The sequence below is a fragment of the Heptranchias perlo genome, chromosome 4 (genome assembly GCF_035084215.1).
Source record: "Heptranchias perlo isolate sHepPer1 chromosome 4, sHepPer1.hap1, whole genome shotgun sequence".
Taxonomy (NCBI): domain Eukaryota; kingdom Metazoa; phylum Chordata; class Chondrichthyes; order Hexanchiformes; family Hexanchidae; genus Heptranchias; species Heptranchias perlo.
Genome location: NC_090328.1, coordinates 23,286,042 through 23,312,839, shown reverse-complemented (window position 1 = coordinate 23,312,839; position 26,798 = coordinate 23,286,042). Strand labels below are relative to the sequence as shown.

Here is a 26,798-nt window from a genome sequence, read left to right as displayed (position 1 = left end):
CCACTTCAGCCCATGGCACCCATCTCCTTGCATTTTATTGCCTAAATCCCCCACGGTCCTCTCAAAGCTTGTTTCTGAGACCCACTTTCTGCTGACTCAATCTTCTCCCCATTCAACTCCTGACCACTCAATTTCCCATGCTAGCTGACATCATCATCACCTCCTCCTCAAAAAACTTTTTCTTAACCCATCTGTGCTTCCACCTACTGTCCCATCTCCAACCTTCCTTTCCTCTTTAAGGTCCTTGAACTTGTTACCTCCCAGCTCTATACCCACCTCTCCCAAAATTCGGTCGTGAATGGCAACCTCTATGACTCTGACAATGGTGCTTTATCCTTCCTCACCCACCTTAACTTTTCCGCAGCATTCAGTACAGTTGACCCCACTACCTTCCGTGTTCATGTGTCCTCCATTGATGAGCTCCAAGGGATTGTGACTGCGTGGTTTCATTCCTACCTATCCAAACACAGACAATGCACTTCCAGCAATGGCTTCTCTTTCCTCCCTCACAGAATCCCCAAGGATCCATCCTCAGCTCTTTTCCTTTCTCTATCTTCATACTGCTCTTCAATAGAATCATATGCAGGCATGGGGTCAGCTTGCACATGTACACTGATTATATTGAGCTCTACCTCACCACCATTTCTCTCAACTCGTTGATTTAGACCAAAGGCATCGTTTTTGGCCTCTGCACAAAGTCCTCTCCCTTGCCATTGAGGCCAACCATCTCCCTGTCTGTTCTCTGAGGCTAAACCAGACCATCCTATTCTTGGCATCCTGTTCAGTCCTGAGCTGAACTTTAATCCCTACATCTTATCCATCACTAAGACTGCTCATTTCCATCTATGCAACATTGCCTGCTACATCCCTCCCTCAGTCCCCAGCCACTGCTGAAATCCTTATCCATGCCTTCAACACCTCAACTACTTCAAAGGTTTTCTAGCTGACGCTCCATTTTCTAACTCCATAGACCAACTTGTTCAAACTTGTCCAACTTGTCACACCTTTTCTTCCCTCTTCTTCTGATGGTGCTGATTTTTGCTTCAGTATGGTTCAACATACTCTGGAATCTCATTCAAGTGGTCATTCCTCGTGACTAGACAGCCAGTAGGCTATTTGACCATGGAGAAAATCTCAGCCCAGTTCTCACCTTATATCCACACATGAGCATCTTCTAATAGGGATCACTGGATAGCAATCTGGACAAAAACTTTTCCCCTCACCCTTAGTCCAGGAGCACTGAAGCCAATTGTACCACCCCCACAATTGATTGACATATCTAAACCAGCTTGGACTGGTGATCAGATTTGCTTTGTACGGTGAGTACTGTACTGGGCATTACCTTGACCATTTAGACCATTGGGGAAGCTGGAAATAGTTTTGTTTTTTTAGACAGAGAAACAAAAATGAAACTTTACATTTTAAAGATTATTTGCCTGATTTACAGGAGTTCTCCCAATTTCTTGCCGTTTCTCCAGGGTTTCCACTAAAGTTGTGGCAAGAGATCAGGAGAACCCCTCCTGGTTCCAAAAATCACTTGCAGACTAAGCTGGACTGGTTTCTGGCACCTGCTGGTACAAAGGGGCTGATTCCCCGATTGGGTGCACTCGCTGCGAAGTGGTGCTCATCAGGAAATCACGCACCTACATTGCCTGATTTTCTGTTAATTTAAAGTTCATAGCTGGAAAATAATGCACTAAGGGCCCGTGATTTCCCAACCATAGCTCTCTGTGAGCACCGCTCCTCAATGGGAGCACCTGATTGGGGAATCAGTCCTAAAATGTCAAATTCAAAAGCAAGTTCTACCCCATCAAGTGGTGAGACAGGGAAGCATTCGAGTAATTATTTAGGACAGCATTTGAACCTAGATCTCAGATGTAAGAGGACAATGTTGTAACCTACTGCTCCACTCCACCCAATTCCACTTAGCAGTTGCTGTTAGCATAAACATATGAACAAAGTAACAATTGGAAAGTAGGAGAGGGAGTGGGGTAGGTTATGTTAAACCAGTTCTTGTGTGAGTTTAAAGAGTACATGGATGATATCTGTATAAATGTTAGCTTTCACGGGTTTGCTAAGATATGAATAAGAAATAGAATTGTAAATCACAAGAGTTGACTCCAACAAAATCGTTTAATCAAAGGTCTTCCATCAGGAAGCTCAAACAGTTGCACCCACTTTCTGAATCACACAGTCTGCCTCAAAATCACTCCTTTCTCTACATATGTTATAAGAATATATGAAAATCCAGAGTGACAAAAGGTCATTCAGCCCATCAAGGCCACTCCATCCAGAGTTCATGTATGGTTGCTTTACCATGGACTTCCCTCCCACTCATACTAATTGATTTCCCATGGTATCACTCGTGGACAACTTTCTAACTGTGCCCCAAAGTTTGTTCATCTTGTCACTCATGTTTAGGTTTATATGTTTAGAAACTGTGTGATGCAAAAAAAGTATCACTGGACGTGTCTCCTGAAAGCACTCAGTGACTTTTGTTTAGTGTATTCTTTTAGTTCTTGCCTTGGTGGATGAAAATACATTTCTCTTCATCAGCACCAAGAGTAAAATGAGATTTGATAGAAATTGGGTTTTCTTTTGTTGTTTTAGCTTTTGAGGTGCTGCTTATTTACCCCCCTTGGGAGTTTCTGCAGTAAACTGACAGATATCAATAGTACATAGAGAGGTGATAAAGGTGTTTGTGAGATCAATACTGAAGGTTTATAGAGAGCGCACATATCTAATATACCATGTATGGAATAATGGATATACAAGAATAAGTAAGACTTTCATTTGGTTTCAAAAAATGTAAGAGTAAGGTTCAAGTAGTTTGTAATTGTAATTTGAAACCCCCAAATTAAATTACAAGTCTCAAAAATCACTCTACGGTATTTACTTTTTAATATAGTGGGTTCCAAGAGATTGGTTTTGTTCAGCTTTGGGTTGTTTTTTTGCTGACAGTGTCTCCCAGTGCTGATGCAGGTAAAGACGACAATCCATCCTATTAACTGATGTGGATGTTCACACTGAGCAATTGCACTATAATCACTGCGAGTTTACCACAAGATCATTTAAGAATATATAAGAACATAAGAAAGTTTGAACTGAGTCTATTCCACCCAGAGTTCCTGTGTGATTATTCTATCATGCACTTTGATCACTAACAAATAACATTGGCAGTATATATTATGTAGAGAATGATGCATAACAGTGAGTGAGTACAGGGACATTTTCAGATGGTGCCTTAAGCCACGATTGTGAGGCTCAAGCAGTTTATTGTCATCTGAATCCCAAATAAATATTCCTTAGTAATCACAATCCACAAAAATAATATTTTTGGGATGCATTTATATTTTAAAGTGAGGGAGTTTTATTTTGATTTTGGTCTGTTTTGTTCAAGTTTTATTTGACAATGGGAGACATGGTGATTACCAATGGCCTGGGTAATGAACATGGAATGCTGTCCTCACCGCAAGATTAAATCTGTGATGTAACCACTGAAAGAATCACCAAGTGATACCAATCCATTAGTAATTACCAACTAATTGACACTTTCCACCCGGTCATGGATTGAATGAATAATTATGACGCCTGCTTAGAAATAAAAATTAATGACATAAATTAGAATATGATATAGCAGAGATGGTTAGGAATTTGTTGGTGGGCTGGAGTAGATTTAAGTTGACAAATAAATTGGTTCAGAGGATTTCCAGAATCAAGGTAAATCCCTTAATAGAGTCCACTAGAAAAGAATGTGCTATCCAACATCTACGGCAAAAGCTTTCAGCTGAACTATTTTAATTTTAAAGGGATGTTATCACTTCAGTGAGGAGTTTTCAAGGAAATTTAATTCTTGGAAGATCCCCTAAAGAAAACTCCACTATGTCTGCTGCAGCACAAGTTATTTTAATAGGTTCCTTTTTCTTAATCTAAAAATCTTATTCTTAATCTAAAAATATCGCTGCAGATGTGACCAGTTATGTCACTCATTGCATGATTTTCAGTGATAGCACACTCACCTCTGAGTCAGAAGGTCGTAGGTTCAAGTCCCACTCCAGAGACTTGAGCACATAATTTAAGCTGACACCTCAGTGCGGTACTGAAAGAGTGTTGCACTGTCAGGGGTGCTGTCTTTTGGATGAGATGTTAAAGTGGGGCACTGTCTGCCCTCTTAGGGGGATGTAAAAGATTCCATGGCACTATTTCGAAGAAGAGCAGGGTAGTTCTTCTGGTGTCTTGGCCAATATTTATCCCTCAACAAACATCACCAAAAACAGATCATCTGCTCATTTATCTCATAGTTTGTGGGACCTTGCAGTGCATAAATTGGCTGCTGTGTTTTCTACGTTTCAACAGTGATTACTTTTCAAAAGTACTTCATTGGCTGTGAGATGCTTTGGGATGTGCTGAGGTCATGAAAGGTGCTATATAAATGCAAGTTCTTTTTTGCTGTTTATAAAAGGCAGCTTACTAATCACATTCTTTCAAGTCACCTTACCTTCAGCATCTTCCCCTTAACTCTATCCTGCACCATCATGGAGTAAGTCTGTAATAATATCAATTTCAATGCAGTCTTTGTGTATTTTAGGATTTGTTATTTTTTTCACAGTAAAAAAAAAGAGATCTGTCTTCCATGCATTGCTCTGCTAACTGAAAATATCACTTAACCAAACACAGGAGAGGCCATAGCAGCAACACAAGAAGTGCCAACATTGAGCATGTTACCAAAAATCTTTGACCAATTTTGATGTTGGAAAACCATATTTCATAAAAGTAACCATAAGCCTAGACTGCTCAATTAGACAGCAGCCATGCTGCCAAGTTTGATTCTATTCTCACTCAATGTCTATTCAAAAGTGCCATATTGTAAAAAGTGTCAGTACCCATCCAAATATGAACCTCCAGAAAGTATCACAGGTTAAACCCATAAGATACTGAAATGAAAAAAAACATACTGGATTGAATTTCAAGTATTTGCTTTTTATTTCCTATCTTTATAACTATATTCCAGACTGTTATGATGTTACGCCTCTGCATGCCATGAGCTTGGACACATCTTTATTTTAAACAAAACTGAGTAAAAGCCACAGATTCTAAATGTGTAACTTTTGTGCAGTTCTTGTGTTGCTGCTATGGCCTCTCCTGTGTTTGGTTAAGTGATATTTTCAGTTAGCAGAGCAATGCATGGAAGACAGATCTCTTTTTCTTACTGCAAAAAAATAACAAATCCTAAAATACACAAAGACTGCATTAAAATTGATATTATTACAGACTTAGTCCATGTGAAAATGGAGAGATTCACTCTTGAAGGTAGCAAACAAAGTGCTGGTGCAAAAAATATTTCCAAAATATTTTTTTCAGCCATTATTAGAAACTTTACGTCAATTTCATTTTTTTTCAGTGCTCAGCAATGATCTTAGCAGAAACCATTGCTGTGTTGTGCACTTTTAAGTTTTCAGTGATTTTGTTTTATAAAGAGATTACTGACAGTTAAAAATCCAGGTTTCATCTTGGTACAGTGGCACGCTTACCTGACAGGTCAAACTGTGCAAGAAGGATGGGAATAAAATGGGAAATCCACTTGCGTTACTAGGTTACAAATTCAGAAGAATGTGATTTGAGCACCCCCTTGTGGTATATATAAAATAGACCAATAGGCATGTCCATCGGGGAAAGTTACAGGTCAATTACAGCAATGGTGTAACTTCTGTACACCACCTCCTGACCCCCTCTCCCAGAACAGCCAGACAATCTCCTGAGAAAGCTAAAAACACATGGGAAAAAAAACCATAGGCCAATTTAGGAAAATATTCTGGGAAAGTCCTCTCTGAACCCCAAAGGCAAGAGGAAATGACATTGGCTGGATGACAACCACCAATGACCCATCTGCAATCCATATGTAGCTATGTTTGCCACAAAAGGAAAGGTTCTAAACATCCACCATTAAGATAAGGTATTAATGCCACCATTTTCTTCCTGAAGTTATGATACTTTTGCATTAATGCAAACTGTGCAGTATAATTCAGGTGTGAAGTATCTGAATTACATGTAGGCAGGCACCATGGTACCACCTCAAGGAAATAGTCTCGCGTCACTGCAGCTTCACACCGGCTCCATTATAAAACTGTAACAAAAGTGCAAAGTTTAAACAGTTCTAAGGCGAACCACAGCAGTCCAACAAGTTGGCAAAGTTTTAAACCTCCTTTTTAAAAAGCGCAGCATGTTGGAGCAACCATGGAGTGAAGGGGCACTCTCCAATGAATTCCTGATCTCAGCCATGCTGTGTGGGAGTTTCCAAGTGATGGGGCCAGGTTAGATGAAGGAAGGAAAAATCAACCAGTATCTGCGCCAGGCTGTTTTTAAGTGTCTCCTGCCAGCTGGCTCTGAGGCAGAGGACACAGGATCTGCGGCAAGAAGCAAGGAAATAAAATTCGAAAAAAGATGCCCCCTCGTGGAGAGTAACATAACTCCAAGAAGAAAATGGTGGGATTAGTACCTTATCTTAATGGTGGATGTTCAGATCCTTTCCTTTTGTGGCAAATGTAGCTGGGTCATTGTAAGTGGGCCATTGGTGATTGTCACCCAGTCAATATAATTTCCTCTCGCCTTTGGCGGGGGGGGGGGGGGGGGTCAAAGAGGAATTTCCCAGAAAGTTTTTCTAAATTGCCTTAAGGATTTCGTTCCCTTGTGCTTTGGCTCTCCCAAGAGATTGCGTAGCCGTATTGAGGGGGTGGGGGCGTGGTTTGATGGTGTGCTGAAGTTACACCATGCTGGGACAGGACAGGTTCGATGGCCCAGCTGGTCTTTTCCTTTCCTTTTGTATATATCTCTGTGCTCTTGTGTGCAACAATTAAAATGGTCAAATGGGCTCCAGTCATACTGTGCCCACCAGTCTGAAATTGATAGATGCAGAGTACAGTTCACAGCTGGTAAGATCCCTGTTAAACTGCATGGATATCAGTTGCTATACCAGGACAGAGCTCTTGTGCATACCAGCTTACAAGCCCATGCAGAGCTCTGCTGCCAGCTGATAAATTGGTAATGCTTTAAGAGCGCTGGTGGGAGCATCCACTTTCTCAAAAAATTGGGGGTGGGGGGGGGTGAAGCCTGCTTAAATTTATAGAATGCCCAAGTGGTCTCACAGCCCTCCTGAAAACATTTTAAACCCAGATTCTCTTTGGACTAGAATTTTACTCTACACAAGTCTAAGCAGGGATTTCACACCATTGCAGTCCAAAGTTAGATGAGGTCCTGACTTTGAAGTTATGGTGTCCTTTTTTTGGAAATTGCATGTGGTTCTCCATGCAAGGGGCAGTATAACTGCACCGTAAGAGCTACACATGTATTCTCAGGCCATTGACTGAGGTTCTGTGAAATTAAATAATTTTACAGATAAACCTGCACATGCAACAGGGAAACATAAATTTGTGAACACTGTTGTTTCTTCTTATTTGTGGTATCAATGCAGGGTAAGATATAAATGTCATTCGGTGCATTTACCATATGGCCACTAGGGGTTGCTATAAACTCAAAAAAGTTGACATTTTCTCAATAATTTACCTGGTAACATTTTCTCATGTGTAATTTTATTCAGTGCAAAGATGGTAACAATACAGAATATGAAAAAATATCTATTTACAAGTTCATCTCTTTCAACAGATGAAAATTCAAGTACAGAAACTAATTCCATCTTAACATTTGACTACTTTTCTTTTAATATTTTTTCTAAGACATTCTGAAGACTTTAGTCAACCATTCATCTCTCCCTGCCTCATCATTCCAACTTTGAATAAATCAGAATTGATTTCTGGACACAGTGTGATATTAGTAGCAAGTGCCTTAATAGGTGTGTATAAAATTCCTTTGCTATTTAAATGAACATTTATAAATGTGTAATGTGTTTACTGATACCACACAATTCTAACCCATTGTACCATGGCACAAAAAGGTAGAGCACATTTTGACATTCCAACAAGAATTCCACTTTATGCCATTTTACATATTGCCACTCACTGCCCCACTTGCTCTCTACAGGCTGATTTGTATTTATTATTTCCTTCTAAAATGGTGGTTTCAGAACCTAGGCCCTGAATTTAAGGAATACTAGTATACGGACTCTCTAAAATTCCTGCCTCCTCTAATTTAGCCCAGGTGTTAACTTAATCAAAATAAATGGGTGAATACTTCTACTAAAATAAAAGAGGAATGTTAGACAAACACATTAGCATCCATACACTAATATCCCATGGTGTGATTTAAGGGCTAACATAGCCATAATTTAAAAATACGTTGTTTTTAACATATTTATTTAATATTAATATGTAATACAATATTAATACTTAATACCAATTAAAAAGTTTGCACACTTTTTTACACAACGAGTGGTTAGGATCTGGAATGCACTGCTCGAGTGGGTGGTGGAGGCGGATTCAATCATGGTCTTCAAAAGGGAACTGGATAAGTGCTTGAAAAAAATTGCAGGGCTACGGGGAAAGGGTGGGGGATTGGGACTAGTTGGATTGCTCTTGCGTAGAGCCGGCGCGGACTCGATGGGCCAAATGGTCTCCTTCCGTGCTGTAACCTTTCTATGATCCTATGATTCTTTCTCAGGTCATGTTTTGACAGAGCATATTGTAAATCACAGATAACACAATGCTTGAAGAGACATACATTGAGCGTCATTTACAGTTATACCATTCTATACAGTTGTGTTTTGTAGTCAAGCTGCACTTTTCAGTAAACATCGGCAGAAGGAATTTTTTGCTGTAATTCACTGTTAAAAAGTGACAGTGCGGCAAGTCTGATGTCACAAAGGTCTTACATCATACTACAGCATTGTGACTACTGACAATGCACTGAACTCCCCACGCTCCCTCAATGATAACAGGGAAATACACGCACTGCAAAGGTAAGAATGTATTTTACAAGAAAAAAAATCACTATTCTGTGTAATGAATAAAACCGGATATACCCTGATGAATGACTGTTGTCTTGGAGATCAAATGTCAAATCAAAATTGCTTTGACTTACAGTTCATGACATCATAAGAACCTCTTTTTTGGATAATTTTTTGATTCGAGAGGCACCTTGTATCTCCTACTATTAACTATATTATTTGATATAATTATTTATATTTTAAGAACAACAACATTAATGCTGTGGTCATTATTCAATCATTTCCTTTTATTTCAAATCTGACCAAAGTTAAGTCGCAACATTATAATCATCCCTTCGTAACAGGTGGTTGATGAGACTGATTGGGTCTCCCTTTGGTCACATCCCCAGTAATTCATGGAGCATTAAGTCGAATCCAAGCAGCCATGGATAGGGATCCCTGATGGAAAGTGCACACGAGGAGAATGGATGAAGACTTGGCTGTGATTTTCTCCTTCCAGATCAAATTATCTGCTGATAATCTTTGTCTAGGCTCACACATAAGCACCTAAGAAAAGTCAAGACCATTCTGCCCATTGAAAATCATCCCTGTAATGTACTAACTCTCCCATTATGACATCCGGCTGCCCAGTGAACATCCCTTTTATCTCTACTATCTCACCTTCCAGATTGTTCCAAACATTTAGCACTCTTTGAGTAAAACAGCTTTTGCTAATATCTGTTTTAAATGTATTTCTCACCTGTTTTCATTTATATTTTCTGGTCTGAATTTGAAGTAATATTCCAGGTTCACCTTATCTTTCGATAATGTTTAATATGGTACATATTAATAATATGGCACTTCTTCTCTTGGCTTCTTGTAGCTCATGCCCTTTACATTTCAAATCGGTCTTGCTGCTCTTCTCTGCACTCTCTCCAATACATGTATATGTTTATTCTGATGTGGTGACCAGAACTGAATGCAGTTCTCCAAGTGTGATGTGTGATCTGAGCAGTGCATTGTAAAAGCCTTAGCAGTAACCTCAAGAGATTTATGCAACTTGCACACGAAGAATGGCCATGCAGGCAAGGTACTAAAGGGCTGCCTGCACCATAAATCAGTATGTGTCATTGCCTTCAGGAGAAAGGGACAGAAGAGGAGAAAATTGTGGGGGCAGTGTGTTGGTGGAGGGGGGGTGGAGAAGTCATTGCGCAGTGCTCATGTATATGCAGCTGAATCACAAACTAAGGATTATGCAAAGTAAATAGTATTATTCTGCAGCTTTATTCTGATGAGTGCTGCACAGAAAATGTATGAGGGAAGTTGCTCTTGAAGATGCTGACTAAGAAGATGTAACAGGCAGCTGCTAAATACTATTCAACAACAGAAGATGGTGCACCTTAATACAGTATGCACAAACACATCAGACAATGAATTTCTATGCCTTTTGAAATGATGAAAATGTCAAAGTATATATAAAATAAAGGTACAAGACCAGCAAACAGCTCACGGGTTTCAGAGTGCAGAGCATACCTCCCATGGTGTTGCTCACAAGTAGTCTGGGATCTGGAGCATAGTTATAAAGTTTAGCTGCCTTTAAGAATCGGGACTGTGGTTTTGATTGTGCTCCATTGAGGACATGGACGCCAGGGGTGCTTGGCTGTGCTGTGAGTTTCTTGGGACCGAGGTGATTCTCTGAGTCCTGGGAGAATGCTTCAGCAGGCTGCTTCACCACTGCTGGTGTGTGTGTGTGCAGACTGGTCCTACATCATGACATCAACATTACATAGAATTATACAGAATGTACAGCACAGAAACAGGCCATTCGGACCAACAGGTCCATGCCAGTGTTTATGCTGCACAAGGGCCTTCTCCCACCCTACTTCATCTAACCCTACCAGCATATCCTTCTATTCCTTTCTCCCTTATGTGTTTACCTAGCTTCCCTTAAATGCATCTATGCTAGTCGTCTCAACGACTCATTCTGGTAGCGAGTTCCACATTCTAATCAGTCTCTGGGTAAAGATGTTTCTCCTGAATTCCCAATTGGATTTATTACTGATTATCTTATATTTATGGCCCCTAGTTCTGGTCTCTCCCTCAAGTGGAAACATCTCCTCCACGTCTACTCTATCAAACCTTTTCATAATCTTAAAGACCTCAATCAGGTCACTCCTCAGTCTTCTCTTTTCTAGAGAAAAGAGCCCCAGTCTGCTCAATCTTTCCTGATAGGTATAACCTCTCAGTTCTGGTATCATCCTAGTAAATCTTTTTTGCACCTACTCCAGTGCCTCTATATCCTTTTTATAATATGGAGACCAGAACTGTTCACTCCAATTGTGATCTAACTAAGGTTCCATACAAGTTTAACATATTTTCCCGGCTTTTCAATTCTATCCCTCTAGAAATGAACCCGAGTGCTTGGTTTGCTTTTCTTATTGCCTTATTAACCTGCGCCACTACTTTTAGTGATTTGTGTATCTGTACCCCCAGATCCCTCTGCTACTCTACCACATTTCGACTCTTATTATCCAAGCAGTATGTGGCCTCCTTACTCTTCTTTCCCAAGTGTAATATCCCACACTTATCTATATTGAAATTCATTTGTCAATTGCACACCCATTCTGCAAGTTTATTAATGTCTTCCTGTATTTCGTTGCAGTTTTTAAAAATTCATTCATGGGATGTGGGCGTCGCTGGCGAGGCCAGCATTTTATTGCCCATCCCTAATTGGCCTTGAGAAGGTGCTGGTGAGCCGCCTTCTTGAACTGCTGCAGTCCATGTGATGAAAGTTCTCCCACAGTGCTGTTAGGTAGGAAAGTCCAGGATTTTGACCCAGCAACGATGAAGGAATGGCGATATATTTCCAAGTCAGGATGGTGTGTGACTTGGAGGGGAACGTGCAAGTGGTGGTGTTCCCATGCGTCTACTGCCCTTGTCCTTCCAGGTGGTAGAGGTCGCAGGTTTGGGAGGTGCTGTCGAAGAAGCCTTGGCGAGTTGCTGCAGTGCATCCTGTAGATAGTACACACTGCAGCCACAGTGCACCGGTAGAGGAGGAGTGAATGTTTAAGGTGGTGGATGGGGTGCCAATCAAGTGGGCTGCTTTGTCCTGGATGGTGTCGAGCTTCTTGAGCGTTGTTGGAGCTGCACTTATCCAGGCAAGTGGAGAGTATTCCACCACACTCCCGACTTGTGCCTTGTAGATAGTGGAAAGGCTTTGGGGAGTTAGGAGGTGAGTCACTCGCCGCAGAATACCCAGCTTCTGACCTGCTCTTGTAGCTACAGTATTTATGTGGCTGGTCCAGTTAAGTTTCTGGCCAATGGTGACCCCCAGGATGTTGATGGTGGGGGATTGGGCAATGGTAATGCCATTGAATGTCAAGGAGAGGTGGTTAGACTCTCTCTTGTTGGAAATTGTCATTGTCTGACACTTGTCTGGTGTGAATATTACTTGTCACTTATCAGCCCAAGCCTGGATGTTGTCCAGGTCTTGTTGCATGCGGGCACGGACTGCTTCATTATCTGAGGGATTGCGAATGGATCTGAACACTGTGCAATTATCAGCAAACATCCCCACTTCTGACCTTATGATAGCGGGAAGGTCATTGATGAAGCAGTTGAAGATGGTTGGGCCTAGGACACTGCCCTGAAGACCTCCTGCAGTGATGTCCTGGGTCTGAGATGATTGGCCTCCAACAACCACTTCCATCTTCCTTTGTGCTAGGTATGACTCCAGCCACTGGAGAGTTTCCCCCCTGATTCCCATTGACTTCAATTTTACTAGGGCTCCTTGGTGCCACACTCCGTCAATTGCTGCCTAGATGTCAAGAGCAGTCACTCTCACCTCACCTCTGGAATTCAGCTCTTTTGTCCATGTTTGGACCAAGGCTGTAATGAGGTCTGGAGCCAAGTGGTCCTGGCGGAACCCAAACTGAGCATCGGTGAGCAGGTTATTGGTGAGTAAGTGCCGCTTGATAGCACTGTCGACGACACCTTCCATCACTTTGCTGATGATTGAGAGTAGACTGATGGGGTGGTAATTGGCCGGATTGGATTTGTCCTGCTTTTTGTGGACAGGGACATACCTGGGCAATTTTCCACATTGTCGGGTGGATGCCAGTGTTGTAGCTGTACTGGAAAAGCTTGGCTAGAGGCATGGCTAGTTCTGGAGCACAAGTCTTCAGCACTACAGCCGGGATGTTGTTGGGGCCCATAACCTTTGCTCTATCCAGTGCACTCAGCCATTTCTTGATATCACATGGAGTGAATCGAATTGACTGAAGACTGGCTTCTGTGATGGTGGGGATCTCGGGAGGAGGCTGAGGTGGATCATCCACTCGGCACTTCTGGCTGAAGATGGTTGTAAATGCTTCAGCCTTGTATTTTGCACTCGTGCTGGGTTCATTGAGGATGGGGATGTTCACAGAGCCTCCTCCTGTTGTTTCATTGTCCATACCATTCACAACTGGATGTGGCAGGTCTGCAGAGCTTTGATGTGATCCGTTGGTTGTAGGATCGCTTAGCTCTGTCTATGGTATGTTGCTTCCACTGTTTAGCGTGAATGTAGTCCTGTGTTGTAGCTTCATCGGGTTGGCACCTCATTCGCCAGGTGCTGCTCCTGGCATGCACTTCTACACTCCTCATTGAACCTGTGTTGGTCCCCTGGCTTGATGGTAATGGTAGAATGAGGGATATGCCGAGCCATGAGGTTACAGATTGTGCTGGAATACAATTCTGCTGCTGCTGATGGTCCACCGTGCCTCATGGATGCCCAGTTTTGAGCTGCTAGATCTGTTCTGAATCTATCCCATTTAGCACGGTGGTAGTGCCACACCACACGTTGGATGGTGTCCTCAGTGTGAAGACGGGACTTTGTCTCCACGAGGACTGTGCGGTGGTCACTGCTACCACTACTGTCATTGACAGATGCATCCGCAACAGGTAGATTGGTGAGGACGAGGTCAAGTAGGTTTTTCCCTCATGTTAGTGCTCTCACCACCTGCTGCAGGCCCAGTCTGGCAGCTATGTCCTTCAGGACTCGGCCAACTCGGTCAGTAGTGGTGCTACCGAGCCATTCTTGGCGATGGACGTTGAAGTCCCCCACCCAGAGTACCCTGTATTCTGTGCCCTTGCTACCCTCAGTGCTTCCTCCTCATGGAGGAGTACTGATTCATCAGCTAAGGGAGGGCAGTAGGTGGTAATCAGCAGGAGGTTTCCTTGCTGATGCCACGAGACTTCATGGGGTTCAGAGTCAATGTTGAGGACTCCCAGGGCCACTCCCTCCTGACTGTATACCACTGTGCTGCCACCTCTGGTGTATTTGTCCTGCCGGTGGGACAGGACATTTTGGCACAAGTCTCCACATTTTAGTGAAGAGGACTTTGCAGGATCGACTGGGCTTGGTTTGCCTTTGTCATGTCTGGTTCCCAGTGCTCTGTCCGGTTTTATTCTTATTATGTCTTTTTGCAGCAAGACTGTCAAACTGAGTGGCTTCCTAGGCCATTTCAGAGGGCAGTTTAGAATGAACCACATTGCTGTGGGTCTGGAGTCACATATAGGCCAGACTGGGTAAAGACAGCAGGTTTCCTTCCCTAAAGGACATTTGTGAACCAGATGGGTTTTTACGACAATCCGGTAGTTTCATGGTCACCATTACTGATACTAGGTTTTTATTCCAGATTTTAAAAATGTTTTAATTAACTGAATTTAAATTCCCCAGCTGCCATGGCAGGATTTGAACTCGCGTCATCCAGATTATTAGTCCAGTAACATAACCACTATGCTGCCGTACTCTACCCAAGTGCTCCTTGGTATTAACTATACCTCCCAATTCAGTGTCATCTGCAAATTTTGAAATTGTACATCTGATTCCCGAGTCCAAATCGTTTATGTAAATAGTGAATAACAGTGATCCTTGTGGAACACCACTTCCCACCTTTTGCCAGTCGGAGAAGCTACCTTTAGCCCCTACTGTCTGTTTTCTGTTTTGTACCCAGATTGCTATCCATTCTGTTACTTGGCTCCTGACTCCACATGCTCTGACCTTAGTCACGAGTCAACTATGCGGTACCTTACTGAAGACCTTTTGAAAATCCATGATCAGCTATCTGAGGCAGCTGGCTAGAAAGGTCACATGAGCTGTCTTCAGCTGAGAGGACGGCATCATGAAGGCGGACTCCAGCTATGCCACTTTTGCTGGGTCCTGGATCTGAGTGCCCACAAATCAATGGAAGGGTAGATCTGATGGCATCAGTTAAATCCTGCAGACCCTGAGAGATGGTGCTCTAAAGCTCTTGGGAGTCAATTACCATCGTTCTCTCCAAATGGTCCCTCCTAGGCCTGTAGGCTAGCGGTCAAAGCATCCACATAATGTTATAATGGGGGCAGAAAGCAAGGAAGGATGTTGTTGTTAGTTAGGGAGGCTTAGTCATGCCTGGCACACTTTGGTAACATGTGAAATAGGAGGGGAGGAGGTATCAGTGATTCAGAACTCAACCTTAGAGCACAGTAAGGATTAGTCCCATTTCCCTGCAAATTTTTCCTTTTTAGAATCATAGAATCATAGAAGTTTACAACATGGAAACAGGCCCTTTGGCCCAACATGTCCATGTCGCCCAGTTTATACCACTAAGCTAGTCCCAATTGCCTGCACTTGGCCCATATCCCTCTATAGGTCTATAGATCCTGTATGGTCTATAGATCCTGCCCTAGCAGGCTCTATAGGGCAGGATCTATAGACCATGCAGATGACTCCATCCCCAATATTTGAGAAGGAGTTTGTAACTTTGTGCATGAGCAGCAAGGAGTTCTCTTCCACCACACTTCCAACGATGGAATGGAACTCCTAGAATTTCGGGCCATTTGTTGCTGAGTCATACAGACCAGGATTGAGTCATCTTACCTATGTAACTGGTATATACCCACTTCCCTTTTGAAAGTTACTAATGAATCCACCTCCACTTTCCACCTCCTTTTAAGGTAATGCATTCCAGATCATAATAACTCGCTGAGAAAAAAAAATTCCCCTCTCTCTCCCCTGGCTTTTTTGCCAATTATCTTAAATCTGTGTCCTCTGGTTACTGACTGTCCTGACGGTGGGAACAGTTTCTCCCTACCTACTCTATCAAAACCGTTCATAATTTTGAGCACCTCTATTAAATCTCCCCTTAACATTCTTTGCTCTAAGGAAAACAATCTCAGCTTCTCTCGTCTCTCCACATAACTGAGTTCCCAAATTTTTGGTACCATTCTGGTAAATCTCCTCTGCACCCTTTCCAAAGCCTTGACATCCTTCTCAAAGTGTGGTGCCCAGGAGAAAAAAAAAGTGTTTTGGTTCTCACCAAATTACCTGATTACCAAATTAGAGTTGCTGTGGTTCCTAGTAAACTACTGGTTATTTAAGATATTTGCCCTGGGCTTCAGAGACGTAAGGGGGGAATTTTAACTCCCTCCAGCCGTCAGAAACCGGAACGGGAACGGGAGTACAAATCCAATCAGCACACTTACCGCTCTTTAACCGCCCCGCATCAATTTTAACTCTACTGTTTTCTCGGGCAATTGAGTCACCTGCCTGACTCAGGTAACTGCCTCGTGAATAAATATCAATCAGGGTCCTAAATGTCATTAGGACCCCAGTGCAGTTTTCCGTCACGGACGCTTTGCTCAGTAAAACCTGATGGACACCCAGTGAAGCTCGTATCAGGTAAGTTTAAAAGTTATTTTTGTGGGGCCAACTGGAGTGCTCTTCCAGGCCCCACAAAGAAAGTTTGGCCTGCTGCCTCCCCACTCATCTGCCGTCCCATGAAACCCACCTGAATCCCTCCACTTCCCAGAGACCTACCTGAGTGTCAATCCGCTCCACCTCATAACAGTAGATGTGGCCAAGTACCACTGAAGCGCCCTAGCAGGCTCTATAGGGCAGGATCTATAGACCATGCAGATGACTCCATCCCCAATATTTGAGAAGGAGTTTGTAACTTTGTGCATGAGCAGCAAGGAGTTCTCTTCCACCACACTTTCAACGATGGAATGGAACTCCTAGAATTTCGGGCCATTTGTTGCTGAGTCATACAGACCAGGATTAATGCTAGCATTAATCTCCAATCTGTGGCCCTGGTTTAGGGAGAGGGAAATAACCTAGGGTACCAACTTCTGATCGCTGACCCCCTAATAGAAGTGTGTGTGTGGGTGTGTGTGTGTGAATACATCGGGTGAAGACATGATCATGATCAACTGTGATATCAATATTCAGTGTTAAAGTTTACAGATGAATGATTGCCACTTGTTGAGGTGAACAATGCCTGTGCAACTATAGCCCCATGAGGGATAGAATATCTTTAAGAGAAGAAGGGAAGGGGAAAAAATTGAAGATAAAAATATGTTTGACACCAGGAGCAGCATTAATCAGTAAGTACTTGGCAGAAAATGACATAGTAAGAAAGAAAGATTCCAAGATTAAAATATAAACAGACTGCGAATGTACCACCTGTTGCTTCTAATGACACGGAGCAGGTAATTCCCTTGCTTTACATTATTCAAGTATGTCTGCTTCTCTGAGAAGGACAAATGCAAAACTCTTTGGACGTACTCAATAAATTTGGTTATTGATGAAACAGATTGATTGTAAAAATTGTCTTACATTTAGCGTAGGAGTCATTATTCATGTTTACCCCTACTTTAAGGACACGGATGCTAGTATTTGTAGGTTAGTTCCTTATATAGCAAGTGCCACATAATCTTCCTTCCTTAAAATGTCTGTATCTGTGAAATTTCTGGTGCCTCAACCATTTGTGCAGTAATAGAATGTAAATATTTCCTGTTAAGGTTGCCGTATACATTCCCAGAAGATGTCAACAACAATCTTAGGACAGCAGTAGCAAAGAATGCCTCTTTGGACTCTGTTTGCTGCAACATTAGGACATTAGGAAGCTGATATGAGCAAAGAAGTGGATACTTGAGAAATAATTCTGGACATTGCTGACTGACAGAAGGTCATGATTGCTCTGACTGAGGTTTGAAATGTAACACTGAAGGTAAACTCAATGTAATATGGTGTGATCTCTGTAAGCCTAAGACTCTAGGGCCTAGAAATTCAGTCACCTAGTCTTCTCATGCAAAGCAGAGGGTGTACAGAGACGCAGTGGCACTGGCTTCATGGGAGAGGTTCATGCTGTTCTTTCTCAGAATAACAGGACACTTGCTCCCCTGCCAGCCTCTGACCCAGTACCTTTATTGGTCTCACATAGCCAGCTGGCCCAGACTGCCACGGCCGACGCAGAGACACAGCAGTCTGCAGCCGGGCCTGCAAAGCCCAGAGCTGCTCGATATCGCCATCTCAAGTGCCCTCAGTGGATGGTCAGCAGCACTCTACCTCCCAAGCTGTAGCCACTGGGGAAACACACAAGCACAGAAGCCAGGCACAAAGGGATTGCGCTAGGACGATTTAATTGAAGGGGAGGAAACGGTTGTAAACTATACAATGTGCACAATGTGAAGTGAACAGTTTTTATTGCTGTCGGTCTTCATATTCGTAGTTATGTAGGAGGAAGACCAATGAAGCTGTGGCCCGATTGCAACATTTGTAAGTCCAACGCTGAACTCATGCTCGAAAAATCGTCGGGACGCAAAGGAATTTCTAAAATGTTTTTTAGAGTTCACTAATGTGGGAATACAAAACAAATTTCCAGTTTTTCACAAACATTTGTGAACAGAGGAAAATATACCTCATGGCAATCATTGTTAAATTACTAGAAAATCTAAAATGGCAGCTTTATTACTGCCATTATTTATGCTGCTTCAGAGTCAGGTTTTTGGAATCCCCAGCCAATGAATGTGAAAGACATATATAAAAATCCATTAACTGATTTCTCTTTTTAACATTAATGGCCAAGTAAAGGAAGTCATTACATCCTGAGGTTTGACTGCTAATGGCTTTTCAAAGCCTTTTCAGCTGTTAAGCCAATCGATCTTCTTTCCCATCAATCGAGCCGTAGGTGGAAAAAAGGTCAGAATTAATTGCTAGAACTGGCAATCTGTTAAAAAAAACTTCCAGAATATCGGCATGTTGATGGTGGTTGGATTAATCAGAATATTGTGGGGCGGTGGGCTTGGATGTTAGGGAATGGTACCATTTTATTTAAATTGCAGTAATGTAATGAGCTCTGTCTGTAACATTTCAACAAGGTAGAGCTGACAAAGTTTCAATTCGAATGATTATTATTAATGTTTCTAAATGAAACTCTACAGGTGAGTTAAATATGAATAATATAAATAATTTCTAGATGGAGTTAACAGTTAGATTGGTTTCTGCTGCTATTCACATTGAAAAATCTATGTTTTTTTTACAAGACTTATGAGGAGAAATAAAAATCATTTTATGAATAGGGCAGCATGGTCATAATGTACTCCCGGTCAGAGTAGTTCAGTACAGCTTCAGGTTCAGGTAGCTCAGGGCTTGGGTTCAGACTCGGGTTCGGGTTCAGACTCGGGTTCGGGTTCAGACTCGGGTTCGTGTTCAGGTCAGGTTCAGACTTGGGTTTGGGTTCAGGTTCAGACTCGGGTTTGGGTTTGGGTTCAGGATCAGGTTCAGACTCGGGTTCGGGTTCAGACTCGGGTTCAGGTTTAGGTTCAGACTCGGGTTTGGGTTCAGACTCGGGTTCAGACTCGGGTTCGGGTTCAGACTCGGGTTCGGGTTCAGACTCGGGTTCGGGTTCAGACTCGGGTTCGGGTTCAGACTCGGGTTCGGGTTTAGGTTCAGACTCAGATTCGGGTTCGGGTTCGGGTTCAAACTCGGGTACAGGTTTAGGTTCAGACTCGGGTTCGGGTTCAGACTCGGGTTCAGGTTTAGGTTCGGGTTCAGACTCGGGTTCGGGTTCAGACTCGGGTTCGGGTTTAGGTTCAGACTCGGATTCGGGTTCAGGTTCAAACTCGGGTACAGGTTCGGGTTCAGACTCGGGTTCGGGTTCAGACTCGGGTTCGGGTTTAGGTTCAGACTCGGATTCGGGTTCGGGTTCGGGTTCAGGTACAAACTCGGGTACAGGTTCGGGTTCAGACTCGGGTTCGGGTTCAGACTCGGGTTCAGGTTTAGGTTCAGACTCGGGTTCGGGTTCAGACTCGGGTTCGGGTTCAGACTCGGGTTCGGGTTCAGACTCGGGTTCGGGTTCAGGTTCGGGTTCGGGTTCAGGTTCGGGTTCGGGTTCAGGTTCGGGTTCGGGTTCAGGTTCGGGTTCGGGTTCAGGTTCGGGTTCGGGTTCAGGTTCCGGTTCGGGTTCAGGTTCCGGTTCGGGTTCAGGTTCCGGTTCAGGCTCAGGCTCAGGCTCAGGTTCAAACTCTGGTTCGGGTTCAGGTTCAGGTTCAGGCTCAGATTCAGACTTGGGATTAGGTACAAGTTCAGACCCGGGTTCAGTTTCAGGCTCGGGTTCAGGTTCTGGCTCAGGTTCAGACTCAGACTCGGGTTCAGGTTCGGTTCAGGTTCGGGTTCAGGTTCGGGTTCGGGTTCGGGTTCAGGTTCAGGCTCGGGTTCAGGTTCAGGCTCGGTTTAAGGCTTGGGTTCAGGATCAAGTTCAGGTTCAGCTCTAAGTTCTTTAAAGCACTTACACTGATAAGATGTGGTGTAAGATAAAATTCAATAAGATTTTGAACCATATCTTAAGCTACACATAAGATGTGACTCAACAAATGGGCCAGAGTACGGCATGGGTGGGAGGCGAGGGGCCGGGGGCACATCAAGCTTGCTTGGCCGTGGCATCATGAGGCCCAGGCCATTTTAACTCCCAGGCCTCATTAAAGTGAAGCTTCCATCCGAACCCAGCTAGAATCGCCACCTGGCCGGCTGGTGGGAGAGAGATTTCGGGTGGCAGTAAGCTGCAGCCTGGGACCTCAGGGAATGGTTCCCAGTGGTCAGGTAAATGGGTCGGGGGGGTATTAGGGGTCCAGAGGCAATCATGGTCAAGGGAGGGGGAAGGGGGCGGGGGGGGCAAGCCCAGGGCAGAGGAGACCCGTGTGTTTTTTGTGGAGCCCAGAGGAGCTCTCCTAGCCCACAGGGAACCACAATTTTTTTTAAAAACGTACTTTCCTGTCCCTCTTCTCGCCTCGAGCCTGCTTGCCGCCGACTTTCTCAGGACGGTCCGGCACACAGCAAGAGTCGTGCGACTGTGCGTTAAATTTGCGTTGAGGTCCTGTTTGCGTCATATATCCCCGACTTTTGCATATTTACGAGGCTCTCGCCAGCCTGCGGTGAGCGACGCACACTCCTCATGAAACCCGGGAATTAAATCGGCAGTGGGCAGGAGGGTGGCTCGAACGGAGAGATAAACTCTCTTCCCCTCTTTTAACCGCCCGCACGCCCCATTTACGTCGGGTGCGGCGAGGTGGGGGGAGGGTAGGGCAGTTAAAATCCGGCCTATGGTGTGGGAGGGAATGTTTCAAATTCTTGGCCCACTGGGACCACTTCTTGGAGAAGGGAAGGATTTCCCATGAGAGAAGCTTTCACCTGAACCGAGGAGGCACATTCATTTCAGCTGAGAACATAATTAAACCAGTTGGGAAGGATTTAAATTAAAGGAAGCAGGTGGAGGGGATAACCATGTCGACCAACTAATAGGAAGGAGATATGTAAATACAGCAAGGATGATTTAAAATGTATTGATATGAATGCCAGTATAAGAAATAAAATGGATTGGTTTGAAATGCTGGTATATAAGGAGCTAACAGTTAGCACTGGAGGTACTGAAACCGGGTTGGTCGGGGGGCGGGGGGTTAATTTTTGTCACCACCGCCTGGGTGGTAATTTAGCGGAGTCGATTGCCCCTCTGTTTTACAATTTGCCCAGTTTTCATTCCACTGAAAATTTACCCTTTGGTCAAAGGAAGAACATGAGCGGGGAACAAATCTGCAGGGGGATGTGTGCTTCAGGAAGCAGAAGTTCAGGAAGCAGAACAGCAGGAAGGAAAGAATGGGGGTGGGGTGACACTGTTTATCACGGAAGGTTTATCTGCTGCTGAGAGGAAGGATCTGGGAATTGGCACAGAGTCTCCATGGGTGGCTTTGCAAGATAGAAAGAAAGGTAACGATAGGAATATGTTACAGGCCACCACAAAATAAAGAGGTGGTGGATGGACTGCTTTGAAAAAGATCATTGCTAAAGCTGCAGTTATAATCATGTTGAAGTTTAACCTTCCTGACATGGACTGCAACTTACAGTTGGGATAATCTGTATTTGTGAGGTGTTTATTGAAGTTCTTTCAAACAGTTGTTGAGGGAACCCACAAGGGGGAAGGCAGTATCATATTTGCTCCCAAATAATGAGGAGGAAGTTATAAGCTAAGTTGAATTCGAGGAAAATTTGGGGTCCAGTGATCATAAAGTTATTAGCCCCAAAAATCCCCCAGCTGTCCCAGCGGACTCCTGGCATAAGTTTGACAGCAGTTTGCCTGACTGCTGGAAACTAGGCCGGGAACCACTTATGGTGGGTTCTGCCTTGCGGACAAGTTTCTGGGATAGACTTGTGGAGAGCCTCCACCTAGAATCATAGAACCATAGAAAAGATACAGCACAGAAGGGGGTCATTCGGCCCATCGTGTCCGCTCGAACAACCAGGTGCCCATTCTAATCCCACCTTCCAGCACCCGGTCCATAGCCCTGCAGCTTACAGCACTTTAGGTGCAGGTCCAGGTACTTCTTAAAAGAGTTGAGGGTCCCTGCCTCTACCACCAATTCGGGCAGCGAATTCCATACACCCAACACCCTCTGGGTAAAAAAGTTTTTCCTCATGTCCCCTCGAATCCTTCCGCCAATCAGCTTAAATCTATGTCCTCTAGTTCTTGAACTCTCCACTAGGAGAAACAGGTATTTCCTATCTACTCTATCTGGGCCCCTCATAATTTTGTACACCTCAATCAAGTCACCCCTCAGCCTCCTCTGCTCCAAGGAAAACAACCCCAGCCTATCCAATCTCCCCTCGTAGCTGCAATTTTCAAGCCCTGGCAACATTCTTGTAAATCTTCTCCACACTCTCTCCAGAACAATTACGTCCTTCCTGCAATGTGGTGACCAGAATAATACTCCAGCTGTGGCCTTACCAGCATTTTATACAGTTCCATCATTATATCCCTGCTTTTGTATTCTATACCTGGGCTAATAACGGAGAGCATTCCGTATGCCTTCTTCACAACCTTATCTACCTGTACTGCCACCTTCAGGGACCTGTGCACATGCACTCCAAGGTCTTTCACTTCCTCTACCCCTCTCAATATATTCCCGTTTACTGCATATTCCTTTTTACTGTTTGCCCTCCCTAAGTACATTACCTCACACTTCTCCGGGTTGAACTCCATTTGCCACTTTTCCGTCCACTCCACCAACCCATTGATATCTTCTTGGAGTCTACAGCTATCCTCTTCACTATCAACCACACGGCCAATTTTTGTGTCGCCTGCAAATTTGCCAATCATGCCCCCTACATTCAAGTCCAAATCATTAATATATACCACAAACAGCAAGGGACCCAACACTGAGCCCTGTGGCATACCACTGGCAACTGGAAACTAAAGGAGGAGAAAGATGTGGCGAGGCGGAGACGTTTAGGGAGGGAATTGCAGAGCCTAGACAGCTGAAGGCATGACTACCAATGGTAGAGTGAAGGCTGTGGGGTATACATAAGCGGGCACAGTTGGAGGAACACAACAGTTTTGAAGGATTGTTGGGATGGAGGAGGTTAGGGATAGGGAGGGGTGAGGACATGAAGGGATTTGAACACGAGGATGAAATTTTAAATTTGAGATGTTGGGGAACTGGGAACCAATATAGGGCAGTGAGCACAGGGGTCATAGGCGAGCGGGACTTGCTGCAGGTTAGGATATGGGCAGCAGATTATTAGATGAGATGAAATTTACAGAGGGTGAAGGATGGGAGGCCAGCCAGGAGAGCATTGGAATAGTTGAGCCTGGAGATGACAAAGGCATGGATGAGATTTTCGGCAATAGATGGGCTGAGGCTGGGGTGGAGGTGGGCAATGGTACAAAGGTGGAAGTAGACGGTCTTTGTTATGTAAAGGATATGGGGTCAGAAGCTCAAGTTGAATAGGACGCCGAAGTTGCTTCAACCTGAGGCAGCATCCAGGGAGGAGGATGGAACTGGAAATGTGGCTATGGAATTTGGAGCCGAAGACGATGGCTTCAACTTTCCAATGTTTAAGATGAGAGGAATGGAGTGGAAAATATGAGGGACAATAACACAGCATTTTTAAAATATATCAGGAGCAAGAGAAGAGTTTAGAGGAATTCTAGACCATTCATCAGTGGCAATGAGGAGTTGGTGTCTAAAGACAGGGAAGTGGCAGAATTACAATATTGTTATTCTGTGATTGTATTCATCATTAAAAGGGGGAGGGGAGAGATATGCCTGAGTTGAGAGAGAATCATGAGGGTGAGGATAGACTGGAAACCATTAGCATCACAAGGAAAGCATAGCAGAAAGTTTAGGTATCTGAAAATAAACAAGGCTTCAAGCTCTGACAGCTTACATCCAAAGGAGTTGACTAGGGAGATTGCAAATCCCCTGACTGAATTTTTCAAATGTAAGGAATCTTACAACACCAGGTTATAGTCCAACAAATTTATTTTAAAATCACAAGCTTTCGGAGATTATCTCCTTCGTCAGATCATCTGACGAAGGAGATAATCTCCGAAAGCTTGTGATTTTAAAATAAATTTGTTGGACTATAACCTGGTGTTGTAAGATTCCTTACATTTGTCCACCCCAGTCCATCACCGGCATCTCCACATCATGAATTTTTCAAAGCAGATAACATCCAAATTAATTGGAAAGTGGCAACTGTGACCCCCATCTTTAAACCGCAGCAATGGATCAACATTATAAGCCTCTGAGCCAACTGTATAAGAAAATGTGTGAAATTTTGATGAGGGATGCCATAAAGGATCATCCAGTAGGACAAGCTCTGATTCAAAAGAGAGTCTGAGTGGGTTAAGAAGGGACAAGTCATGTTTGAATAAACTCTTGTATTTCTTTAAGGAGGTTACTGATCTGGTTGATAAGGGTGAGGCAGTGGACGGTATCTAACTAGATTTCAAGTGAGCATTTAATAGTGATTCACAAGGTGTGTGCTCGTGGATACATGGCAAAGAATTAGGCTGGATTAATGTGTGGTTGAAAGGTAGGCAACAAAGGGTCGTTACTGGGGAGATGTTAGGGTGGAAATCAGTTGCCAATGGAATCCCACACGGGTCAGTTTTGAGGCCACTTTTGTTTATAATTTTTATAAATGATTTACATTACTGCCTAAGGTAGTTAACTTTATGAATGGCACCAAATTGGGTGTAGTGCCCAATGATGCGAACTAATATGCAATAATTCAAAAGATAGGTCAGTGGGCAGAGAGGTGGCAGATGGAGTTCAGCACTGATAAATAGTCGTAAGATTAAGTAGAAGACTTGCCACCTCTGGTGGGAGGATGTAATTACAGCATGACAGGTTTACAAAGGCAGTTTCCATAATAAATGTGGATGTTGAAACTTATAATAGGAAAAAGTTGACACAAGTGTGTGACAGAAACATCACAACAGGAAGTAAGACAGGAAGTGTGTGCAGATGTAGGATTTTTAACGTATTACTAGTCAATCTCATGTGGCATTGCACACAGTAAACCAAAGAATATGGTCTCTCTCTTACCTGGCTTTGCTATTTTCATGTTGCTGTTTCTCTAACTGTCTCTGCTCCTCTGGTTCTGAACCTCTTTCTCTTCTTTTCTGCTTCTCTCCTCTTAGCTTTTCTTTTTTCTTCTCTCTGTCCTCTTCCGCTTCTCTCTCCATTTTTTTCTTTCCTATTGGGAGGGATATGGTGGGTGCTATGGCATGATGTAACTGGAAAAGGAGCTGCCAACTGCTGCAGGCAGCTTTTGGGGTGGGAGTTGTGGGGAAATGCGGCCCTCAATAGCTCCCATCCCTTTCACCAATCACTCATATGTAAACTCACCCCCTCAATCCCATCACGTCCCCTACCCCTTCCTACAACCCATTTCCCTCTTACCACCCCCTCATTCCCATCACTATCCTTATCTCTTCCTCTTTGAACTACCTGCTCAGTGTCCTTCCCTATGCCTTGCTCCGCTGTCACCTCATCCTTAACCCTCCATCCACTCCCCCTAGTCCCACTTGATTCCCCCAAGAGCAATTTATAGAACACAAAACTGTAATTTCTGTAACTCAGACAACCTCTTTTTCATTCAAAACACTCATCATGAATTTGACTTCAGTTAAGCTTTTGAAATTTATTTTCCAGCTTTCCTTCAAATAATTAAAAAACACATTTTGAGCAGAAACTGCTAAAGGATAAAGAAAAAATATTCCTCAGTAAAGCTTACTGAACTGTACTGATGCATCCTGGGAAATTAGGTACACTGCATATGCTCAAATTGTATGATCTGAATTCAGCTCACAGTGTCACAGCTCAGGGCATAAACATTAACTCATAGCCCAGGCTTTTGGGAGCGGCTGAGGCCTTTAAGTAAAAACTTTTAATGAAGGCATAAAAGACACAAAAGACAATTCAATAGATAAAATTAATCATGTTATTGTGAAATATGTAATTTTTTTAATTTTTAAAAATTTTGGTTAAAGTCTTGTTATAGAAATTTCAGTTATTGAAGAAAAATATGGCAGGTGAATTTTTTTTAAATTGAGAGAATTGGGGGAATCCATTGGCCAAATTATGCAACCCTATGGTCACATTGTGCAGTCAGATTGATTAGTTTACATAGGTGTTTTCTATTATAAATGTGGACATAGGAATTTATAATGGCAAAATGTGATACAAAAAGGTGTGACAAAAACATGACAACAGGAAGTCAAGCAGTGCGGTTGGAAGTGTGAGCAGATGTAATATTTTTTATATATTATACATAGATAGA

At 43.4% G+C, this 26,798-nt stretch overlaps 2 protein-coding genes across 2 annotated transcripts in view; both read right to left on the bottom strand.

Moving 5' to 3' along the window:
- The window catches only part of helt (helt bHLH transcription factor), a 67,403-nt gene that overhangs the window by 24,999 nt on the left and 15,606 nt on the right, over positions 1-26,798 (bottom strand). Inside the window, exon 2 of the mRNA XM_067982593.1 lies at positions 25,562-25,712. The gene's annotated coding sequence lies outside the window, so the exon portion shown is untranslated. The remainder of the gene's footprint in view (positions 1-25,561; positions 25,713-26,798) is intronic.
- Positions 19,249-25,701, bottom strand: LOC137320401 (cell surface glycoprotein 1-like). The gene is given in 3 exon segments (XM_067982102.1): positions 19,249-20,336; positions 20,339-20,448; positions 25,562-25,701. Coding segments are annotated over 3 exon segments (1,338 nt in total).